This window comes from Sinocyclocheilus grahami, unplaced genomic scaffold (assembly GCF_001515645.1).
Source record: "Sinocyclocheilus grahami isolate Dianchi unplaced genomic scaffold, SAMN03320097.WGS_v1.1 scaffold139.1, whole genome shotgun sequence".
Classification (NCBI taxonomy): Eukaryota; Metazoa; Chordata; class Actinopteri; order Cypriniformes; family Cyprinidae; genus Sinocyclocheilus; species Sinocyclocheilus grahami.
The window spans coordinates 347,559-362,860 of record NW_015505318.1 but is presented as its reverse complement, the minus strand read 5'-3'; the positions used below and the strand labels follow the sequence as shown (position 1 = coordinate 362,860).

General features: G+C 37.7%; 1 protein-coding gene across 2 annotated transcripts; it reads right to left on the bottom strand.

The window, feature by feature from the left end:
* Positions 1-211: 211 nt before the first annotated feature.
* LOC107591209 (suppressor of tumorigenicity 14 protein-like) lies at positions 212-15,286 on the bottom strand. 2 transcript variants are annotated; one of them, XM_016280291.1, is made up of 20 exons: positions 15,050-15,286; positions 13,576-13,738; positions 12,244-12,371; positions 10,158-10,225; positions 8,350-8,540; positions 8,148-8,270; positions 7,564-7,783; positions 6,083-6,225; positions 5,888-5,985; positions 5,612-5,721; positions 5,294-5,427; positions 4,024-4,128; positions 3,841-3,939; positions 3,252-3,365; positions 2,887-3,006; positions 2,600-2,783; positions 2,167-2,438; positions 1,205-1,341; positions 654-1,132; positions 212-439 (listed from the first exon to the last, which is right to left on the bottom strand). In XM_016280291.1, exons 1-19 carry the CDS (start codon positions 15,134-15,136, stop codon positions 965-967), a joined length of 2,664 nt encoding a protein of 887 aa, XP_016135777.1. In that variant the 5' UTR covers positions 15,137-15,286; the 3' UTR covers positions 212-439; positions 654-964. The 2 variants fall into 2 exon arrangements, with proteins under 2 accessions (XP_016135777.1, XP_016135778.1); XM_016280292.1 differs by lacking the exons at positions 13,576-13,738; positions 15,050-15,286 and having other exon boundaries at positions 8,350-8,535; positions 12,244-12,303.
* Between the last annotated feature and the right edge of the window lie 16 nt (positions 15,287-15,302).

The following is a 15,302-nucleotide window of genomic DNA, read 5'->3' as shown; positions in this document are numbered from 1 at the left end:
AGAAAAAATCAATTTGAACATTTAATCTTATTGCTGTCTAGGAGAAACAACTGACTCGTTTGTCTTTTCATAACTCTAAAAATATATTATATGCATTAACCATGATTATATTCACATTAAATAAGAAAGAAACCAGTAAGAAACAAACTTACACTTCATTGAAACATGCAAAATAAAAACAGATCACAGAGTGGAAGTAATGTAGCACCTCTTTTTAATATAATTCTATTTTCATATATCTAATATAAAGTATCAACATTTGCTCAGTTTTGACATTTACATCTGGTTTTTCAGGTATACAGATCCTAATGTGTGCATAACTAAAGAAGTACTGAGTAAGATGTAATGTCAAATCACGACCAGTAGAGAGAGTCTTAGGGGCTGCCGCTGCTCTCTCCCAATAAGGGAGAAGCCAATAATCTTTGTGATAACAAAAACCCTACAAAAACATACAAAACAGTAACAATAATGACTAAAATTCATGTTGGTCATCATTTCTGACATGCAATCAGTTTCACAGTTGGACATATTTGAAAAGGACCATGTTTATATCATTCTTAAACAATGAAAAAAAATCAAAATGATTCCATTAACATGAATAAATGAATGAAAACTAATATTTAGCCACTGTATGCAAATAACACAAATCTTACCAAGATAACTCTTTCCACTGCAAATAATCTCCTCAATCTCGACACTAGTAGTCCACTGTCCAGGCTTTATAGAATACAGTTGGTTTGTAGGTGGTTCTTATGAGTTTGGGGCATAAAGATGGGAGTGGAGCTGCTGGCAAACCGTGGGTAGAGGTTTCAAACTGATGGGAAATTGCTTCCGATGCAGAGGTGTTGATGTTTGCTGTGTGTCTGGGCACCATGAGAGCTGGGCCGGTGCACCTCGATCACATGCAACTGAGTGTGGGCCAATCACCCGTTCTCTGGTGTAAATATATGTGTGCGTGTGTTAGTCACACCTGGCCTTTCGTCTGCTGGTGAATCCAGTCTGTGAACTTTATGACACGTGTGTAAACTCCAGGCCGGTTCTGTCGGGCACAGCCCTCACCCCAGCTCACAATGCCTGCTAGAAACCACCTCCGGCCACGTTCCAGACACACTAAAGGTCCCCCAGAGTCTCCCTGCGCGAACACAGATGTGAATATATGAACGGTGAACATTGACAAGCAGTGAACACAAAAGTACGCACTAACCTGACAAGCATCCACTCCTCCCTGAATGTTTCCGGCGCAAAGCATTCTGGGAGTGACCGCATCGTCATACATTTTATTACAAGTGTTGTGACTGATGATGTTAACGGTGGCCTCTTGCAACAATGTGGCCAATTCACCTGAAATCAGAAGTTTTTAGATTGAAACAATGCATTTAATGACATGAAATGGTGTTTGCAACAGATTTTACTTGTTTCATTCGACTTATTTCTAAAACCCTTCTGCTCGTTAAAATTTACGGACATAAAAATATTTCAAATATAAAAATAAATTAATTTCTTATTAGTCAGGCATGCGTTTTAAAATCATTTTGAAATAAGATCTTCATAGCAAATATAAGTACCAATGAAATTCGTATCATAAATCTAGCAAAAAATGACACATTTTAATTTGATATTTACAAAAAAATGTATATTTTCTTTTCTTTTTCTTTTATTTAAAGTACATCTATAACACTATCTTTGTGTTATATAACCATGGCATTAAATTTAATAAAACCAGTTAACCCTGCTGCATTAGTGTTTCCAATAGAACGGCTGAGGGAGTGATGGCAAATTTGACATATTTCTCTCACAATATATTTGTTCCTCTTTTGCAAGGTTATAGAAATGCTATCATAGATTCTTCTTTTGCTATTGGGGAAATGAAAACAAAAAATATATATAAATATATTTCTTGTAGTTTCTGTTTACCCAACTATGATGACTTCCGCTTCTGTGAACCATGGAAATGTGAAGCATATCTAATGACTTTGCCATTTCGATGGGGATCCTGGGGGATTTTTCAGTGGGTGTGGTCAAAGATGATTTCTTTAGAATGCGTTTTTCTCACCTTTAGTCATCGTATGAATCATGTGTTTCAATACAGTGTTGCTAACGTTGTCTTGCTTCAGCTCAACAAGAAGTAATTGTTTGTTCTGAATGAGTTTCTACAATGTGCCATACCTTCTTCTGACAGAACCCCCCATCCAGTGACAAAGCAGCTGGTTCCGGAGGTGAAGGCGTGAGAGGAGGCAGGAACGCAGACGGGCTGTACCAACTCATTGAAAAAGACAGGGGCGCTTAGTTCTAGAAGGGCGATGTCATAGTCGGAGGTGAATTGGTCGTATTGCGAATGCAAGATGATGCGACGGATTTGTCTGGTGGCCGCTGCGTTGCTGACCGAGTTCATTACTCGCATGCCCATATAGGCCCTCCATGATCGCGCATCAGAATACCTGCCAAAACATAAACAAACACCTTATACATGGAGTGTCACATATTTCGGAGTCCTAGTCACTTAAATAGCCTGTATCCAAAGTATCCTATTAAGTATCCAAAAATGAATACTGACCCCAAACTTTTGAACAGTAGTGCATGTGCCTGAATAAAACCTCACTTGATTGCATCTGAGTCCTGAAAGCAGTGAGCTGCAGAGACAAGCCAGCGGCTGGCCACCAGAGATGCCCCGCACACATGACCATAGCGCTCCATCTGAAGGCTGACCTGCCATGGCCATGAGCCTGCCTGGGCATCCGTTCCACCCACAATCTTTGCCCTCTTCCTGGGCCTCGTGCCACAACCTACATGCACAGCATGGCATTTGTAGGATTTGTTACGCAAGCAAAGAATCTTGCCTATAATAATACATTTGATGTGAATATGTAATTCTATGAGAATGCTCACTACAGCGCAACTCATCTGAACCATCTTTGCAGTCTTTAATGCCGTCACACTCCGGATTGATCTTACTCAAGCACTTTCCACTGGCACATTTGAAGGAGGAAGGAGAGCATCCTTTAGAAACTGCAGTGATCAGAGAGACAGAATATTCAGCATCACTGATTACCGGTAAATTAAAGAACTAGAGGACATATGATCATAAAAATGATTTCACACAGATTTCTTTCTGATTGTGCCATTTTCGTTTGTTATGAATGTGTTCGTACTGAAATCCATGTGGCTTGATTGTCCAAATGCATTTTTGGTCCAGTAAGCAAGGAATGATGACAAAATAGAGCAGAATTGTAGGTAAAGTGGGTTTTACTCACATGCTCTTGTGCAGTTGAGTTCATCACTGCGGTCTTTGCAGTCCACAATCCCATCACACACTGAGGCTTTGGGGAGGCAGATTTTGTTTGGGCACATATGGTAGCATTTACCTCCTAAAAAGTGGGCAAATTGAACCCAAAAAGAAATGATAAACGTATAAGTTGTTGGTCACAATTACCGTTGCTTGGTGAAATTTCGCAAGCAAAATAGTAATTTCAAAAGGAATCCGCAAATGGGAGTTTTGAGTTAAAAGTTCCCCACGCAGATTTCGCTCATGTTCAAGTTAGTCAAGCAACTTTGCCTCACTGAGCAACAGAAAGCTGCTTAATTTGAAAGTGACTTATGTGTGAGTGCTTTATACTTGTTTTTGCACGTCAATTTTCTTTAATGTGACCGCACATATACTGTAGGTGAATACATGCACACACACAAACACATTGAAACATAGTCAGGTCTTACCACAAACTCTCTCCACACGTCTGTAGCAATGAAAATAGACATCTCTGAGTATCAGTGAATGCAGGAAGAGAGAAATTGTGAATGCTGAAGTATTAAATCTTCTTAAGGATAAAAAAAAGACACTCTTACCACAGTTATTCTCTTCACTGCTGTCACCACATGCGGTGTTACACTGGCTGTGTGGTCTGCACTGACCCACACAATAAACTTCTCCTGGTTTACATGTGTCTAATGGCAAAGTAGAACAGGGTTAAATAAGACAACTATGCTTGGCTGAAAAGAATGTATGGAAAATCTAACTCATGCACTTACTGCATTTGGCCTCATCTCGTCCATCAGAACAGTCTTTTTCTCCATCACACACTTTCCTCAGAGGAATACACTTGCCATCTCCACAGCGGAACTGCCTCGGACATGCTTATATGGGAGAAAAAGCATGATTAATGAAGTGTACATTTGTGTTTTGATTCAATTAGCTCATAAGTGTGTAAGGAATAGGAAAAAAATTGGGCCTCTATCTCCGTACAAAATGCAAGTCATTTTCTATTTTTATTTTCCAACAAATGGTTAGTTTAAGAGTAATTTAACCTTCAGAAATCATTTTTGTCATTCTTACCCCAGTAACTTGGGTAACAGGGTTAAGCTTTAATGCAGTGCACTAAAATGTGTGTAAAAATGAAATGAGATTATTTATTTGTTTTCCTACTACGTGGTAGAAACAGTCCAAATCACACTTGCCATCTCCACAGCGGAACTGCCTCGGACATGCTTATATGGGAGAAAAAGCATGATTAATGAAGTGTACATTTGTGTTTTGATTCAATTAGCTCACAAGTGTGTAAGGAATAGGAAAAAAATTGGGCCTCTATCTCCGTACAAAATGCAAGTCATTTCCAACAAATGGTTAGTTTAAGAGTAATTTAACCTTCAGAAATCATTTTTGTCATTCTTACCCCAGTAACTTGGGTAACAGGGTTAAGCTTTAATGCAGTGCACTAAAATGTGTGTAAAAATGAAATGAGATTATTTATTCGTTTTCCTACTACATGGTAGAAACAGTCCAAATTATGTTACTTCTTATGTCACAATTTGAAGGAATTATAAGAATTTTATAATGCATTTATTTATTTACTTATTTATTTTTGTGACATTGAAAAACATGCTCTAACAGGGTTGCACACAAAATGTGTGACATAATTATTATCATTTTGTAATTAAAATAGATAATAATTAAAAATAAGCCACTGCAGTTAATCAATTTATTAGATTGTGAAAATTATGACATCCTTGAATGATTTTATTCTTTTTTTAATTTTATTTAACCACAATTTTAAAGGTGTTACACACATTTAATGTACTTGAATCAAGAACCCTTTTGAGACAGTCTAATTTTATATTAAATAACAGTTTGTCTAACAAATCCAGTAGTTTTAACTACTAAATTATTTACCTTTGGCCCTGATCACATAGTAGTAACAGAGACAAATATCCCACATTCAAGACACAAAACAAAAATGAAACCCCAAATCAAGTTACTTTACAAAAAAAGGGGGAAAAAATTGAAACCACATAAAGGACTCACCGCTTTCAGGAGAGAAGGCCCTGTAGATCAGATAAAAACCTTTATGGGTCAAAGACTCATCCGAGTGAAAGTGCAGCAGGACGGGAGAAGAGTAGATCCTCTTTCTGCTGCTGTCCCCAATTGGATTACAGAGTCTGTGGAAGCATAAGAAAAACTTACACATGCACAAATAAAATATGCCAGCAGTTCAGCAAAAACATCTGACATGATTCTCAAAGGACATATTATAAACCTAGTGCATGTAGAGCCACAGCTCGTATAGGGAAGTTTAACTCAGCTGTTTTCTAGTCATGAACATATGAATAACATGACACTCACTTTACGCCGCCTATTTCCAGCCAATCTTTTTCGCAGGTGCTTGAGGCCGGAGAATCCTGAATGTCTAGCATCACAATGGTCACGGAGAGAAGGTATCCCGGCAACGGAGCCTAAAAGAGAAACCAGACTCTCATCGGACGCACTCTTACACAAAGCAGCAGCCACCCTGTGCTCCTCGTCTCAAAGAGGGAGCATCCCACGCCTCTGAATGGGGTTCACAGGGCACTGGGGAAGAGGCTCATGTGATACCTGGGAAAGCCTTTAGCCTTAGCTCACCCTGATTTTCCAGTTACAGTCCACATTTGGAGGGTAGTAGGCGGGGTAGTAAGGGGACGTCACCGTGCCGTTCCACGCAGTGAGGAAACCACCACACTCTACAGAAACAGTGACACAGAACCAAAGAATTTCTGATTCCTGAACAGAATAATAACTAAAATTCTAGCATCTCATGCTGACTGCTAATTCACACACCGGTTTTGGGTATAGCTTGGAAATAAGCTTTGAAGAAGGCTCCTTGCCTCTGACGACTGAAAGAAAATGTGACAAGCATAACATTTCCAGAAGATGTCAGTTTCATTACAGGGGATGTTCCTGATATTGGCAGACCACACCATCTGGGAAGAAGAGAGATGTCGTTTGACGTTTAGCCAACTTTACTCTGACAATGACAGTACAAAAAAAAAAACCGGCATTCATGCACTGAGTAAAGAGTTTATATAAACACAAGTTTATATTATTTGTATGCTCAAATTGCATTTGTGATGGTATTTGATTTAAATCACGCAATATATCATGCTCACATGTCTGGCCACTGACATCAAACCTGGTGTGCAACGTCATGATGCGGCATATTTGAATTTAAATTATATTTGAGTTCAGCAAAATTCTGTCCATTCCTCACAACAAACAAACATATGAATTCAGAAGACTTGAAATATACAATGCCGTTCCATCAAAAGTTTGAGGTCAGTAGGATTTTTTTTCAAGAAATTAATACTTTTATTTAGCAAGGATGCATTAAATCGGTTAAAAATAATCTTAAAGAATTTTATATTGTTACAAACAATTTCTATTTCAAATAAATGCTGTTCTTTAAAACTTTAAAAAAAAAATGTATCATGGTTTCCACAAAAATATTAAGCAGATCAACTGTTTTAAACTTTGATAATCATAAGAAATGTTTCTTGCACATCACATCAACATAATAAAGTGATTTCTGAAGCGTAATGTGACACTAAAACAAATCAGCTTTGTCCTCAATAATGTCCTAAATAAATTAAATTTTTATATATTAAAATAGAAAACTATTAAAATAAAATAAAATAAAATAATAAAAGGACCACTTTTAGGGTGCTTTTTTGCCATGTTTAGAACTTGACAGTTTCTGTTTCTATCATTAAAAAAGTATGGAGATTCTACAAAATATGTTTCTTTGTGATCCAAGATCACAAATGGGTTTGCTTTGCCAGTAAATGACAGAATTTTTCATTTTTGGGTGAACTAACTCTCCAAGCATTGTAATTAAATTAGTGCTGTCAAACGATTAATCACGATTAAAAACTAAAGTTTTTGTTTACAAAATATATGTATGTGCACTGTGTTTGTTTATTATGTATATATAAATACACAAACATTTAGTATATATTTTGAAAATATTTACATGTTATACATGTATATACTTATATTATTATATTTTATATTATCTATAAATATATTTAATATATAAACATAACATATTTTTCTTAAATATATACATGTATGTGTTTGTATTTATATATACATAATAAATATACACAGTACACACTCATATATTATGTAAACAAAAACTTTTATTTTGGATGCGATTAATCGCGATTAATCGTTTGACAGCACTAAATTAAATCAGTAACACCGACACGTAGAAAGATGCAAATAGACAAAAACGGATTTTCTCTAAGTGCTGTCCCACTTACCTGGCGATGATCTTGTTCTGAAGCGGCAGTAGGAAATCATAAGCAGACAGCTTGTTGGCAGAGCAGCTTCCTGGTGTCGCCCCTTGAAGTGTGAGAATGACAAGTCGCACGACGTGACCGGACGGCACCCGAAGTCTCCACTGGTAATACGGCTTCTTCGGACTGACAAGACTGAGTGTGCGATTGTTTCCATACTTAGCGTACAGGTCAAAAGACATGGCTGTTAGGCAGATGAGAGTAAGACATGATCAAAATGAGTAAATAAATCAAGAATACAACCAAAATAATGATTGTAGAGGAATTTTCATGACAGAATCATAGTATGATAGTGATAGTACACTGTAAAACCTGCCTGGTGGAAGGACTTGCATGCAGAGTTTACTCAGAGGATTAATGGGACATGGTTGCATTTGAATTGCCTTACCTATGCATGGTTTACTTGTGTTTTTCTTCACTCATGGCACGATGTATCATGGAGGATACAGAAGAGCTTAGTTTAACCAACGTTTGGCAACTCAAATGAGTCAGTGTTCATAAATCATGTGAGTAAACTCAACAGGCTTTACAGTGTATTATGGTTGTACCCTGCAGCCCCAACTGCCACTTGCCACTCTGTAAAGAGTTTGGGTTCTTTATTTTTTCCGCTTTGTCATCAGAATCTTCATCGTCTTCATCCTCGGCATCACCACCGTTATCTGCATTCAAACCTGCAGACACAGGAACATACGTTAAAATGTTTTCATTACTTTGCAAAAGACAAAGACAGAGGGATGAAATGCTCTTAACTCAGCAGACGCAGTGTGTCCTCGTCCCTCTCCATGTAGTAGCGTTCCTCGTTTCTGCTAAAAAGGACCTTGTTGGTTCCAGGTAGACGCCGTTGCAACCGGGATGGGTTCACTCTCCGGAGTTCCTCAGCAATAGCGGGAGGAGCAGAGAATTTACTCCAGTAGTACACACAAAGACCTTCCACTCCTTCACTGTCATCAGGACACATGACTTTTAACAAGATGGCTTTATAGGCTTTGAATTTAAATCAAGTGGGGGAATGCATATATTAACAGGTGCCAAATGCATGACATAGAAACCCACAAATAATGATGCTGTGGAAATAACTACTAAGTTTGTGCAGTTGCAATGAGGCATCACACCAACACTACTATTCAAAGGTTTGGGGTGTTTTTAAATGTTTTTCAAAGAAGTCTCTTATGCTCACCAAAGAGGCATTTATTTACATTTAGATGCAAAAATACAGTAAAACAATAATATTAATAACAGTAATATTAGTAATAACTGTTTATATAATATATTTTAAAATGTAGCCTAATTTATTCTTGTGATGCAAAGCTGAATTTTCAGCAGCCATTACTCCAGGCTTCAGTGTCACATTTGAAACTTTTGTAACATTAATAAATGTATTCATTTATTTAAAAACAAAATCTTACTGATCCCAATTTTTGTACATGAAAGCTTATTAGGTGCACTTTTAAACAGGATCAGGTGGAATAATGCCTGATCAGGTCATCCTAACCTTCATTCAAAGCTACAAGAAAAAACACATTTAGCATTCTGTACATTTCATATAGCATTGAATGGCACAAGATCAGAGAATAAAGGCTATTGGTATTCTGTGCCATCACTGACAGACTACAGAGAAACCAGCGCACTGAGTACAGCAGACAACCTCGAGTGACCACACTAGAGCAGGACTGGCTGTTAAGAAAAGTAAAACACATTACATTTACTACTTGTACTACTTGAACAACAGCTATGACTATAAGACAAAGTGCTGAACATACTGCAAGACAATTTCAGTGTTGTTGGTAACTAAAACTACACATTACATTTACTACTTGTACTACTTGAACAACAGCTATGACTATAAGACAAAGTGCTGAACATACGCAAGACAATTTCAGTGCTGTTGGTAACTAAAACTACTACTAAAATAATAAAAGTAGTTTCTGTTAGTTGAAATAAATCTGATATGAAACAAAATATACACATTAGATGTAAAATTGAAATGTTGCTTTGGCAACTACTAAACGCTAATTTAAAACATTAATGCATACTATAATAGTATATAAATAGGGTAACACTTTATTTTAAGGTGTCCTTATTACACGTTACATGTCCTTACTATTATAATAACAATTAATTATGCATAATTACATGCAAGTAACCCTAAGCCAAACCCTAAACCTAACTCTAACCATATAGTAAGTACATGTAGTTAATCAATATTATTCACTACTTAAATATATAACTACACTGTAACAAGGACACCTTAAAATAAAGTGTAACCATAAATACTACTAAAATAACACTTGACTATTGTGGTCAATGTTCAAAGTGGTGTCACAGTTTAAAATGTCCTTACTAGCTGACTAATATGACTGCAACAGAACAGATGTCCTGATAAATCACAACTGTCAGTGCAAAACAGCAATAAAGAAATAAAAAATTGAGATGTAGGCACTTTTTAGCCAATCAGAAACCATTTTGTGTGCTTGCACATAAATGCAATGGATAAAAAAGGCTCATTTTGATGTAGATTATAAACATACTATGATATTTGTGTTCATGTACAGACTCACCTAAATGCAATAATTCCTGAGTGCTGGTAATACGTGCTCCATGGTGAAGAATCATACAACTCTGAGAACTTAGATCCACGGCACATCAACCGAAAGGAAGTAAAGAGATGATAAAAAAATTACCATGACAAACATCAGCCGCTATTCTTTTTCCGGTCCCACTTTATATTAGGTGGCCTTAACTGCTATGTACTTACATCAAAAAATAAGTACAATGTACTTACTGTGTTCATATGTGACCCTGGACCACAAAACCTGGGTCAGGGTCACATATGGGTCAATTTCTCGAAATTGATATTTATACATCATCCGAAAGCTGAATAAATAAGCTTTCCATTGATGTGTGGTTTGTTATGATAGGACAATATTTGGCCAAGATACAACTATTTGAAGATCTGGAATCTGAGGGTGCAAAAAAATCTAAATATTGAGAAAAGCCTTTAAAGTTGTCCAAATGAAGTTCTTAGCAATGCATATTACTAATCAAAAATTAAGTTTTGATATATTTACGATAGGAAATTTACAAAATATCTTCATGGAACATGATCTTTACTTAATATCCTAATGATTTTTGGCATAAAAGAAAAATCGATAATTTTGACCCATACAATGTTTTTTTGGCAATTGCTAAAAATATACCCCAGCCACTTAAGACTGGTTTTGTGCTCCAGGGTCACATATTATATTGAAAAACACTTTTGCTGCTATTGAGGTGGGATACGAGTAAGGTTAGGGACAGGTTTGGTGGTATGGGTAGGTTTAAGGGTGGGTTAAAGTGTAAGGGATGGGTCAACAGTGTAACTATACATGTAATTACAGAAATTAATTACAGATGTAATTACATGCAGGTATTTTTGAAAATATAATTACAATGTAAAAGCATGTATGTACACAATAAGTGCATTGCATCAAATGATTTATTAAAATGTAAGTACATCATAGTTAAGGCCACCTAATATAAAGTGGGACCCTTTTTCCATTCTCAAACTATTTCTGAAAGCTGTAAACAAACCACTGATAACATCTACCAAGGTCATGAAGTTTCCGCCTGGTATAAACAGTATTTTGAGACGTCTCAGTGACATCAGAGCTACGGAAGGCGTGACATCATTGAAGAAGGTGAGACATCAGTGGTCCAGGCGAGACCTGCAGCCTTGGCACAAAAGCACTGTTCTTGTGCGATTGGCTTTGAGCAACAAGAGCTTTGGGCAACAAAAGTGCCATTGTCCGGGACTCAATGTCATCACGAAGCTCTGGATGGAAGGGGCGGGCGGCTGGTTTAGAACTAGTTTTATGAGCAAGAGTGCACACTTGCAGGCCGTCAGTTCTCACAATCGCATTCGCTCGATATTAAACGGGATTACAGCTTCGACACAGGTTACGTTTAGGCTAATTAGAGCATCGCGCCGGATGAGAAGCCACACTTGGCCGGCTTCCTCATCGGCCTCTATTAATCTCGCGTCTAATGCAGACACAAATGCCAACCATTCCCATGATGCTGGCTTTTTTGGCCCAGACTTTCCTGTGCTCTCTTTCGGTGCCCTAAATCCTTACTTTCTCTCTCTCTCCTGGCCTACTCTGTCCCCTGGTCTACCTTTCTTTTCTCTGCTGGCTGCAGCCTCTCAGCAAAGAGGTACAGAGCATCTGATTGTGTGTGAGGAAGGCCACAGACAATGTTTTTATTGAAGGACTGCTCTTCCTCTCACTCAGCCTACCTGGGCCCTGTCCCTCTCACAAACACCGTTCTTGTCCTCGGCCCTGAAAAGCCGCCGTCCTCTGGGAGCCGGTCTCACCGCACCGCCTCACACCAAGCCGGGCTCCGGTTACAGTTGGCTTTACATTTAAGAGGGCCACAGAGCAGCCGAAGACTCAGCAGAGCCTGCTTTACATTTAAAAGGGTGACAATGAGGGACGAGCGCACCACTGGACCTGCAGCTCTGGCGGACTTTGCGTTTGAAAGTGCCAGGGCCGAGCATCGTTCCTTGAGTGCTCTCTGGAGAGCGGCCGCATTCCGGAGAGATCACGGAGAAACCGGCTTTGTTGCCGAAGGCGGCACAGAGAGACTGTTATGTATGTTTATGCTTACATAATGGCTTAGCGCCTGAGACTGGAGACGGAACTGTGTAGACGATGGGTCTGCCAGGTCTGGAGAGAAGCTGAGGTTGGAGAACTCGATGCTTCCTCCAAGGTAGAACACTGAGAGCGATGGAGAGGCTGCAGGAACAGGAACACTTATATGAAGAGATGATACATTCAGAGATAACACAAAACATTTTAAAATGCTTTAAAATGTTTAAATGTTGATGAAAATTATCTGTACTGTTGGATTATATAATAAAATATAAAATCAGGTGCCGTTTATTTTAAAGACAGAAGCACACAGATACTTTCAAGCAAAATATTTCACAAAAAAAGTTGTGAAACACTAAAATAGGCTGTCACGCAATTAATCATGACTTATCATGTCCAAAATAAAAGTTTGTGTTTACATAATATATGTGTGTGTACTGTGTATATTTATTATGCATTTATAAATACACACACATACATGTATATATATTTAAAAAATGCATATATATATTTATATATATATATATAATTACAACATAGAAAATATATACAAATTTTTTTTAAATATATACATGCATAACATGCATGTGTGTGTATTTATATATACAGAAATATACACAGTAAACACAAATATATTATGTAAAAATTTTTGTTTTGGATTAATCGTGAGTAAATCGTTTGACAGCCCTAAAAATAATACATACACTACAAATATTTTGGGGGTCAGTAAAGTCTTTTTTAGAATTAATATTAATATTGTTTTTCAGAAAGGGTGCATTAAATGCATTAAATTGATCAGAAGTGACAAGACATTTATAATGTTACAAAAATAAATTTCAAATAAATGCTGTTCTTTTTAACTTTCTGCTTGTCAAAGAATCATAAAAAAAATTATTCACCGTTTCAACAAAAACTATTAAGCAGCACAACTGTTTTCAACATTGATAACGGTAATAAGAAATCACCAAAATCAGCATATTAGAATGATTTCTGAAGGATCATGTGACACTAAAGTAAAGACTGGAGAATGGCTGCTAAAAATTCAGCATTGCCATCACAGGAATAAATTACATTTTAAAATATATTTCAGTAAAAAACAGTTAATTTAATTTGTACTAATACCAATATTATTGTTTTCACTGTATTTTTGGGGATCAAATATATCACATGTATTTAAAAACATATCTAGCAGTGTATATGCGTAGCCTATCAAACGAAACAGGAACATTTTCAAGCTCCCCTTGAAGAATCTCCTTGGACGGCCAAGGATGAGAGGCTTGACTAGCTATACTGGAACATACCAGATCATAATCTCAGCATTCCTCTACAGCACAGGGTCTTAACTTACATGCAAGGAAATGGAGAGTCAGTGCAATGGCAGCCGAGAGAGGGAGGAGGGGGGAGGCTCTCAGTGCCCACTTACTCCATGCCCTGCAATTCGCTCTCTTGCCCGCCGGGCTCTTGATGCTAGATGGACTTGACCTCTGGGTGGGTTTCGTCACAAAGTCCTCCTAAACACAAGTCAAGAAACTTTGCCTTAACATCACTTGTTGAGACAGCATATAGGCCTACTACTCTTAGTCATGATCACTATCGCAACCTTTCTGTCACCCTACAACACCCTATGTGTCGTATTTGATTGGCTTCCTGCCGCATCATTCTAAACATCTTTTCATTAGGAGGAAGGGGTCGCGGAACTAGGATATCCTGGTGGGATTCCCCTGTGGAGTGGCACAAAGTGTAATTTGAGGGTCTGCTTTCCCACGGCCCCTCTCAGCGGTGTCAGCACTCCATCTTTGACAAGCACATTCATGAGACTATCAAGACTAACGTTTAGACACAGGCAACCCGGTGGTCAAAATAAAAGATTTCAATTAATTAACACAGCTGAAATGAGCTTAAAATACCTTTTGTAAATTTGCATGGGAGAGAGTGAGGAGTGTTGTAACACGAAGTGAGATGTAACACGTCAGTTTAACCAATTAGAAACTGGAAACTCTTAAAAATAAAGACTCCCAAAAGGGGTTTTCACAGTGATTCCATTGAAGAACCATTTTTGGTTCCCCATAGAACTTTTCAGTGAATAGCTTTTTTCTTAGTGTGAACCGTTTTTTTCTTAGTGTAAAGAACATTGTAAAAATCTAAAGAAACTTCCACTATAAAGAACCTTTTGAAGAATGGAAAGGGTCAATAGAAATGGTTAAATGTTCTTCATGGAACCATAGATGCATATGACCACCATGTGAAGGCAATTTTGAAAAAGTATAATTTCATATATAATCCGAGTCACTATGTTCTTTTGTATATGTAACATCCATGCAAGCTTGTTAAAAAACAACAACTAATAAACTTGTACTTGTATTGCACCCACAAAGATTTGCACAGAATATAGACCTGCATTTGCACCAACTGTGAGTGACTAACTTACAATTAGATATGATTTGTGTATTTCTAAATGTATTTCTATTTGCTTTAAGATAAAATGTGTCCTTAAAATGGGTAAAATGGGGTGGTAAAGAAAATTACATTTTTTTTTCATTTTATTTTAATCATACTAAATAACATTTTCCCGTATTTATCAGCTACAAATGAATGTACTTTAAAACGGGAATAATATATCAAAGTTAGAACAGATATAGGCTACATACATACGTTTGAACAATGTTTCCCTCACACAATCGTATTTTATAAGTAAGAATAAATCCATTGTAATCAATTGTAATGAAAATAAGACGCCAAAAGTGCCCAGAAGCATCATGACAGTGTTGAATTCGCTCTAGTCGCTGTGTCTGTGCCTGCGGTGCTGATAGAGGGTCTCTTACCTGTGCAGGTGCGCCGGCGGGGGCGCAGGCTCCCAAACCAGAGACGCTGTAAACTTCGCAGCTTCTGTTTTTGGGAAAAGTCCTCATGGCCCGCTCTCGTATGGCTCCGATGCAGCGATACAGAACAATACCTCGGGCAGAGAAATCAGCCCGCAGACCGTAGTGCGATCCCGGAGAAACCCGACCTGAGCGGGTCTGGCGCTGCGAGCATTCACTCTCCGTGTCGCTCCGTGAACAGGTGCTGCACGGCACC